The 9,733-nt window shown below is 46.3% G+C and overlaps 1 protein-coding gene across 1 annotated transcript; it reads right to left on the bottom strand.

Moving 5' to 3' along the window:
- Positions 1-1,337: 1,337 nt before the first annotated feature.
- Positions 1,338-8,974, bottom strand: LOC113258964 (interferon-induced protein with tetratricopeptide repeats 2-like). Its single transcript, XM_026504081.4, has 2 exons — positions 8,752-8,974; positions 1,338-4,630 (listed from the first exon to the last, which is right to left on the bottom strand). Exons 1-2 carry the CDS (start codon positions 8,754-8,756, stop codon positions 3,226-3,228), a joined length of 1,410 nt encoding a protein of 469 aa, XP_026359866.2. The 5' UTR covers positions 8,757-8,974; the 3' UTR covers positions 1,338-3,225.
- Positions 8,975-9,733: the final 759 nt, after the last annotated feature.

Genomic DNA, 9,733 nt, shown 5'->3' with positions numbered 1-9,733 from the left:
TCTGTGGTGAAAGGGGCTATGGGAAGAGGCTGATGAATCTTTCACTGAGGACTCCGAGGCTGTATTCAGTACTCAGGGCTACTTGGCACCCAGCCAGATGGGAGAAAGTCTCTTTACTCCTTCACTGGCACTCATGTATTTGAGAGCATCTTTCCAGGGTATTAGGACTCTCAAGGTGACAATCAGATGTAGAGAATGATGACATATCGAAGCAGTTTTCTGGGCAGAGGACATTAGTGCGTACGGGTGCCTGAGCATACACATAACAGATGTGACCAGGTCATTCTGACGGACTTGTTTATCAACACCCTGGACACGTCTGCTGGGGGCTTGTGATTTTCCTGGGTGGGTATCTAAGGGAATCAAATATCATGCACTGGGAAATGGGGTTAAAAGCCAGGGAATGACGAGTCATCCCAGTGAACATGGCTCTATTTGTTGTGCCTAGATAGTGAGATTTCAGGAGACATGAGCTATAAACATAATTTTGTTTACTGTTTTCTAATCATTTCCATGGGCTTTAAGTCCTCAAATAAAAAAAGTCATCTGTCTCCTCCCTATTCTTTCCACCTTTTTCCTTTCAGGAACCTGTTCTAGCAAGGTTTTGCTGGTATTACATGCATGGGCAAGATTGTGTACACCTGGTGGACCTTCTTCAGCATTCTGCAGGGGCCAGTGGTCCTCTTTCAAGGTCAGCGCACCTGCCCCTCTTACCTTCCACCCAGAACACCCCTGGCTTTCCTCCCCAGGCACCAGATCCAAGGAAGCTAAACCTTTGCTTAAAAGGTGTGCTTGTCCGGTTCAGACCAATGGGATGAATTTACCTTTGCAGCAGGCGTGAATCGTATTTTCCATTGAGACCTCTCTGAAAACGAGAGAGACTTCAGGGCTGTTTGTCTCTTTCTATTCTTTAATTAATAGGAAAAAATCTCCAACATGTATTTGGATTGCCTCCAGAATGCGGCATGTAGCAGAATGGGCGACACTTTCTCATTCTCATAATGGAGGTCAGAAGAGGAGACAGAATGCAGATGCAAACACATGGTGTTAACAAGATGTAACAGAGAGAAGAGAAGCAGCCCACCCACTGTCAGAGTGGGGGGGCAGAGGGTCTGTGTGCACTTGGGTGCACGGTGGTGGGTGTCAGGGTGTAAGCTAGAATCCTGGATTCCTAAGGTTTGGGGGGGGGGGAAGTCTGCTCCATTCAGTGGTTATAATGTGAGACCAGTCTGGGTTATATGGAGCCGGTTTGCAACCAATATAATGTTTCATTAATCAGTAGCTGGGTTTAGAAGACTTATGGTGCAGCAAAATTTAAAAAAAAACTAGAACACTCCTTTATGTTCCATCACCTCTAAGTTATTTATTCATTAAATCTATGGCTTTTTTCAGGAATCCATACTATGCATACTGGTGATATCAAGTGCACACAACATGATTTTTAATACAGAAAATAACATGAAAACTGTTAAAGTAGTTGGAATTTTTAACTTATAAAAATCTTGACGTTTATATAATGTTTTAGTTGCTTAATAAAAATGTTAATATATACTTATATTTATCAAACTACATTTCACATATAATTCTGTGCAAATTTAAGGTTGATTCGATACATACGATTGTAGCAAAAGTTACTGTAGCAATAGTTATCGCCTCCATCATGTCATATAATTATCATTTCTTTTCTGTGGTGTGAAAAATCAAGATCTAGCCTCTCAGCAAGTTTGATGATTATAATACGATATTATTGTCTATATTCACTATACTATACCTTAGACCTCCAGGATTTACTTATACTAGCTTTAAGTTTGTACCTTTAAACAACATCTCTCCCACTTCCCCAAACCCCAGTCCCTGGTAACCACTATTTAAATTTAAATTAATCCAAACAGGCAAATATTTTGCAACCCAGAGGATGACTGAGGATCTGTTTCATGCTGGGTCACCTGACTCTGTTTTGGTTCACACTAACCCTGATGTCATGGGCCATTCAGTATTTACCTAGAAAACCCCAATCACCCCAAGAAAATCATGAATTCTGTGGTTTCCTTGAAGATTTTCAGGGTGAAAAGAAGTTTTATGTCACCTAATATACAACACGTCTAATTGGGGAAAAAACTCTCCATTACTGATGTCATTTCACGAGAACTTTCACTCGGTCCTTGGCGTCCATATGAACCTTCTGTTCTGCTGTTTTTCTATGACCTTGGGCCTGGGCTCATGCAAGCATTTTTGAACAAAGCAAGTCTTCATCGTACAAGGAAATTTTCCTTACAGTGGCCAAGAAAATACGATTTTTTTCTCCATATGATTATAGTCTATAATGACAAACCAGCATTCTTCTCTCTTTCTCTCTTTTGTCTACTCAATCCTGTTCCCTATGGGCATGACATTCTTTTTCCACACCTTTTAAAGAAATGTATTATTTTGCTTTCTAGCATATTGTACAGAACCCCCCTTTTTATTCTTCACACGCCGTGATACGGCAGGCAGAATGCAGGTGAAATCTCCCCATGTGCCTCCTGAAACTCTTGTACCCTAATGGCCTGACCCCATTGCTTGTCTTGGATATGTTTCTTCTAAATTCAGCCTGTTCTCTGCTCTCGTTTTTTCAAACTATGTTCCCACCCCAGTTAACAGGATAATTGAACTCAGGTTGTATAGGACAGTCTAGATTGAGGACTGTCTGGGGAGGAGGCAGAAGTGAGGGAGAGGAAACATCCAGCCCTATGGAGGCTTTGGTCCCTCAGCCTTTGTTTGCATACAGCACATTAGCGTCTATGCAAGGCCAAACTGTGCAAGATCTAAAATGACTCCAAGGGTGGAAAAACATTGCAAAAACGGACCACAGTGTTACAGATGTGAGGGATCCAGCTGCTGTATATAAACCTAGCGACAAACCCAAGGCATCACCTCGCGGAGGCTGACTAAGGGAATGGCACAATGCAAAGTGCTCTCACGAGGTCAGTTGGGAAGCAGCTCCCTTGCCAAGCCCCAGGAACCTCCCCCCTCCAATCTAGTCCCTGTCTCACAACTCCCTGAACAATGCGTGTGTTAACACTCGGCCCACCAGGTTCCTCCACAAACCTTGTCCAGACCCATGGCCAGCAGCTCAGGCCACGGCTATGCCGCCGTACCTGTTGTCCAATATTGTGAATACCCACTTGGTGGAGGGCTTTCTGCTCCCTTCCCTCCAACGTCCCACCAGCACCATATCCTGATTCCTCATTCCTCAGCAAAGGATGCTGAATAGAGGAAGCTTCCAGAGTCCAAACGGCTCTCAGAGTTGTCATCTGCTGGACATACGTCTCCACTCAGCTCCTGAAGAAACGCCAAGAGATGCAAAGCCATGGCATCACCTTTGTTTTTAGAAAGCCTGATACAGGCAATTTTTCGCAGCTTGTTTTTCATCTTTTCGTTCTCCTTTGATTCCTGGTCGATTTTCATGCCCTGTATGAAATGATGGATGGCCTTGTCTTCGTTTTTCAGCTGGTACAGCTGGAAGTTGCCATAGCGGAGATGGAGCACTTGTCTGGCCCCTGGAGAAAGCTCTTTGCTGAATTCTTTCTGGAAGAAATGCTCCGCGTCGTCATACTGACCTGCCTGCGCGTGGAGGCAGGCCAGGTAGGAGCAGACACAGGGCAGGTTCGCACCGGCCTCCTCCGCTCTCTTTAAATGGTGCACAGCTTGTCCTATGGCTTCCTGCAGCCTTTCCCTTTTCCCGGTCTCGTTCTTGCCCGCATCCTGCAGCATCTCGAGGACTTTGGTCCTGTAGAGGCAGCCGATATTCCAGTGCAGGTAGGCATCGTTGGGCGTGCCTTCCAGAGCCTTTGTCAGCAGCTCTGCAGCTTTGTCCAGCGCACCCTTTCTCTGATACAGTTCTGCGGCTCCGCAGAGCACATCTGAGGCACACGGCGCGCCCTTCAGCGCCTCCTCCACCAGCCTGTCTCCTTCCCCTTCGTCCTTCAGCTTCTGGAGTTTCAGAGCCAAGAGGACTTTGGCATACTGGTTGTCAGGATTCAGCCGGATGGCCCGCCGCAGCGGGTCCACGGGGTTCTGAGGCTGCGGCCGGGTGTCCAGACGGTAGCTCGCGACGGCCAGTCCCGAGGCGAACTCCGGGTTCTTGGGCTCCTTTTCCAGAGCCTTCTCAAAGCACACCTTGGCCCTCTCGTTGTGCCTCCCTCCACACTGTAACCGGGCCCACCCCTCCTCGAAGTCCAGCTCAGCACTCTCCATTCTGTAGGGGCTGCGAAACTTCTTGCAGACGCGTCTCACCTTGTCGACATACCTCTGAGCGTCTGCGAGTCTGCCCAGGTGATAGTAGACCCAGGCGTAGTTACCCCAGGTGACCAGACTGCGGGTTCCCGCCTGCTCGGCGGCGTGCTCCCGCTGGATCAGCGCCTCCGCCCGCCGCAGGTGCTCCAGCGCCGCCTCGCCGCGGCCTCTGCGGTGCTCGATGTAGGCCCGCAGGTTGAACACTGTGGCTCTGAACTCGTGGTTCTGAAACCGCGCAGGGTTACACACCTCGTCTTCAAACTCGGCCAGGGACTGCCCTCCCTCCACCAAGTTCCAGGTGAAATGGCATTTCAGTTGCCGTAGACAGCTCTCCAAGGCCGTCCTGGTGCTGTCACTGCAGGGCAAAACAGAAAGACGCTCGCTTTCAGACACAGCACGGGTTCTCCTGGCAGGAACCCAGGAGCATGGCAGGTGTGATTCTCTTCCCCCCCCCCCCACCATGGTGTTCACCCCAACCGGAAAAGAACAATATTTCCTTTCCGTTTCTTTCTATATTTTGGCGTATGCGTGAAGTGCACGGGGTCGCAGGGGTTGGGTGACCGTGGGCAGCAGACATTAGGGAGAAGGTTGGGGTGGGGCTCGGAGCCCCGGGCTAGGTTTCCCTGATTAGGGCGCTTTGTGTCAGGTCGGGCTGGCCCTCTGCTGTCTGCCCTGAGGGCCTGTGCAGGGGCAGCCGCATCTGGGGGAAGGGATTTGAGCGGAGGATTGACTTTATGCCGTTTTGTTTCTGTTCTGTCAAGATTTTATGAGAAAGAGAGACGGAGACAGCGTGAGCAGGGGAGGGGCAGAGGGAGAGAGAGGGAGAAGCAGACTTCCCGCTGAGCGTGGAGGCAAGGAGGGAGGGGCGGTCCACGTGGGGCTCGAGCCCAGGACCCTGAGATCATGACCTGAGCCTGAGCCGCAGTCAGACCCCGAACTGGCTGAGCCGCCCAGGCACCCCTGACTTGACACAGTTTTTAAGAAGAAAAGCTGATTGCTTCATGTTTCTGTTCATACCTAGCACTTTCTTTCCTGGTTTGAATATTTTAGCTTTAGAATTGTCTATTCTGTTCACGTCTTTCCAGCTTGATTTTTAATCACATTATCCCTCTGAAATTCAACTGCATTTTGTCTCATATTTTTAGTTTCTTAATAAGAATCTAAATTACTAAGAAACTAATTACTGTACTTATTACTAATTTACTTATTACTTTACATTTCCTGTCTTATTCGCGGAGCTTTACATATATCCTTAACTGATTTTCTTTGGTGATCCAAACTTTTTTTTTTTTTAAATCAAATTGGTTTTGCCTTGTCTTTTTATTAATTCAGCATTCTCTGTTGTGCTTTTATCTGAATTTTTCCATTTTAACCATTTAAATCATATGTCAACAATTCTAAATTCTTATTTCCTCTGCTTTTGTATTATTCTGCCACTTAACTTTATTATTATCATATATGTTAGCAATGTTTTAAACTTTTATTTTGGAGGGGCACCTGGGTGGCTCAGTCGTTAAGCGTCTGCCTTTGGCTCAGGGCGTGGTCCCAGGGTCCTGGGATCGAGCTCCGCATCCGGCTCCTCTACTGGGAGCCTGCTTCTTCCTCTCCCACTCCCCCTGCTGTGTTCCGTCTCTCACTGGCTGTCTCTCTCTCTCTGTCAAATGGATAAATAAAATCTTTAAAAAAATAAAAATAAGCTTTTATTTTGGGATAAAATATAATCATTTTTTCTCCCCTCTACCCCACTGCTATTTCTTAGGCGATTTCTGTTCTTAACATTTTTCATTTGTATTGGTCTATTAAAACTTTTGCATTTGTTGCTATAATTATCTTTTGAAATTTTCTTTTTCCTCTCCTGTGGTTTGCTTTCACATAGGGTGTTGGAAGTGAGACTATAGGAGGAGGCTTACAAGACAGCTAGCATCTTTTCTTATGGGAAATGCTCTTTCTCCCTTGAGGTACTCTTGCAATTCTTCGGGGACGATTTCCCATTCCCTTCAGTGTTGGTTCTTAAAAATAAAATAAAATAAAATAAAATAAAATAAAATAAAATACCCACTACACAGAAACCTTATCTTGAATAACTTCAGAGATGAGAAGATTAAAAATCATTAACTGTCCAAAATCATTCCTCTGCATTGCTTATGTACCGGAGTTCCTGAAGTATTGCTTTTTCTCACTTAAAAACATTTTTTTCATGGAATATATTAATTAGCCCTTTTATGAGGAGCCACTATTCTAAATATTATGGATTCTGACATAGACAAGCAGTAGATATGTGGGAAGTTAGGTAATGTGGCAAAGACCATCTTTGAAATGCTTGTCCAAATAAGGTTACATAAGCTTAGCAATAAGCTTTTCAGCAACTTTCTTATTTAATGTTTTCACAGATTTATTGATTTATTTGAGAGAGGGAATGCGAGCAGGGAGAGGGGGAGAGGGAGAGAGAGAGAGTGAATCTCAAGCAGACTCCCCATGGAGTGTGGATCTCACAACCCTGAGATCATGACCTGAGCCAAAATTGAGAGTCAGACGCTTAACTGACTGAGCCACCCAGGCTCCCTGCAACTTTCTCATTTTATAAAAGAAACAGAGAGAGTGAATACAGTTGAAATTACCTCCAACATATAAAGCATATAGTCAATTGTGCATTTGCAGGATAGAAGCATTTACTATACACACTTACGTAAAATCCCTTTGAACAGCCATTCAAAAGCATCCAATTTCACTGTGTGATTATGGGCTTTTATTTCCACCAGTAAATCAAAAACTGGTTCCAGACGCTTGCTTGCAGGACTCAGACTTTGGAGACCTATGCTTCTGATGACTCGAGAAGTTCCAACTGTTGACACCCAGTAGTGTCTTGCCCTGCTTCTTGTCTACATGAAAGCCACGGTGACACCGCTCACCAGGCTCAGAGCTGATCCTGCCGCCAGTGTCTTAGGGCATTACTAGCACCACGGAAGAGCCTGTTAGAAATGCACATCTTTGGACCTCAATTTAGGATTATCAAATCAGAATCTGAAGTGGGAGGGTTGAGCCCAGGAATACTCAGATTTGAGAACCACTGTGTTAGAGCACAGGCCAATGCCTGGTGACAGTGCCTACAGCTAAGGGACCAAAGAAAATTAAAAAAGAGACCGGGGTGGGGGGTGTCTGTGTTATTAAGGGAGAGAGTCTAAGAGAAGACCACACTAAAGTTCTAAGCAATAGGAACAAGGTTTCTAAATATTCTGAGTTACTCTAGAAACAGACATCTGGAAATAGATCTTTTTCTTTCTTATCAGGCAGGCAAGCAGAGTAGCTTACTCTAGAAACAGACATCTGGAAATAGATCTTTTTCTTTCTTATCAGGCAGGCAAGCAGAGTAGCAGAAAATAGATCGCTTCAAGAAGAGACATCGGGAAGCTTATAGAAGGAGGGCAATGTGTCCTGTAGGAAGTGAGAGCTGGGGCTGGTGTCCCTGCATGCTGGAGCTCCCAGGACTGGGGCTGAGGCATCCCATCTGGCCACACCCCCAGAGAAAACAGAAAGCTCCCTTCTTACCCTGCTTCCTCCCAGGGCAATCTTATGTTTCTGGGGTGTAAGAGCATTTTAGAGGTGGGGGCTATTTTCTCCAAGCATCCCACCTCCAATTCACACTTCTGAGAGAAGGACTCTAGTAGCATTTGGGGGTAAAATATATTTCTGTTGAATGAATGGATACATTTTACCAGCCCTAATACAGATACGAGATGAATGAACACATTAAAAGTAAAATCTAGGGGCGCCTGGGTGGCTCAGTCGTTAAGCGTCTGCCTTCGGCCCAGGGTGTGATCCCAGGGTCCTGGGATCCAGCCCCACATTGGGCTCCCTGCTCCGCTGGGAGCCTGCTTCTTCCTCTCCCGCTCCCCCTGCTTGTGTTCCCTCTCTGGCTGGCTGTCTCTCTCTCTCTCTGTCAAATAAATAAATAAAATCTTAAAAAAAAAAAGTAAAATCTAGTTAGCATGAGCTGGGGTTGCTACCCAGAGTACATTTTAACCGCATCTGCTAAAAACAGATCCTTCGTTAAATAAGAATCCTATTAAAAGCCCCTTGCTTCATCTTTTCAAATAAGAAACAAAAGAGAGACAGTTTACAGGAGGCTTCCCCCCGCCCCATCTTTAAATGAAGCACCTTCCGGTAAGCATCTTTCTCTGCCATTCCTTCCTCCCTCCCTCCTCTGGACCTCAGCTGTCAGCTTCCCCGGTGGTGGGGCAGGGGTTGCCCTGAGGAAGCTTGACAGTGTGGGGCAGAAAATCACAGAAATAAACAAGCCAGCAACAGTGAGACAAATACACGACCTAGAGAGATACCGTAAGGCTACAAACAGACACGAAAGCAAAAAGCCAGGAACTTATGTTTCCGGAGCACAGCTGTACGGGATTTGCTTTCCAGAACAAGATTGATTGGACATTTTCAACACGGGGAAGGAAATGAGGGCAGGAAAACATTTACCTCATGATTGCGGAGCGCTTCTCAGCTGTTCTGAAAGGCAGCCGCTCAGGCTACCGTGCTCTTCAGAAATCTCTCTCCTCTGCCTCCAAGAGATGCTAAGGAGACCTATATATCGAAGCATTTCTTGCTTCCTTTGCCTTGTTTTCCTGCAGTTCACTTTAGGAAAGAGAAACTGGAACTGGAAAGTGCAACCAGCAGGGCTCTAAGAGGAAATGAGTCTTGAGTAAGAGCCACGCCTATAGCAACTCCCAACCCCCACCCTGTAGTGAGTCAGAACTTCTCCTTTGTGATTGTAGTGATGGCCTAAATCAGCTGACTTGAAGGGAGCCCAGCTTGGAGAAGGACACCGGTACCAAGCACCCAGCACCCTGCCTCATTACTGCAATGTTAACCCATCCTCACTCTGCCTGCCCTTCTCACCAGCATGGCCTGCAGACCCCTGTAAGGTGCATGTGTGGGACCTACACGGGGCAGGGGTTTTCGTCTGTTTCATTCACTGCGGAGTGTCTAGTGCCTGCGGTCATAGCTGGCTCCCACAGGCATTCAGAAGGTAGAGGCTGAATGAATGAATACATAATCAGGACCATGGGCTCTGATGTCATCTGTCTGGATTTGAACCTAGGCTCCACGTATGTGCTGGGACACCGGAAATTACCGAACGTTTCTCTGTGCTTTAGTTTGTTCTCCTATGATATGGGGATCCCACTACTACTACCAACTCATAATGGTGTTTCGAGGATCAAATGGCTTAAAGCGTGAAATGTCCTTAGAATAATGCCTGGCGCATGAGAAGTGCATGTTAGCTTTTATTATAATTAGTAGCTACAGCCATTAACCGAAGAGACCAGAAGGGAAGCTTGTAATGTTGCCTTCTGTAGAGCCTGGGCTCCCCTGACAGTCCACCATCCATCTGTCGCGAGCGCTAACCTAAGCCAAACAGCTCCCAACACCTGTACACATTCTGGGCTTCCCCGAACGCCAC

This window comes from Ursus arctos, unplaced genomic scaffold (genome assembly GCF_023065955.2).
Source record: "Ursus arctos isolate Adak ecotype North America unplaced genomic scaffold, UrsArc2.0 scaffold_7, whole genome shotgun sequence".
Lineage (NCBI taxonomy): Eukaryota > Metazoa > Chordata > Mammalia > Carnivora > Ursidae > Ursus > Ursus arctos.
Note: the sequence above shows the minus strand (reverse complement) of the source record. Positions and strands in the feature narration are given on the sequence as shown.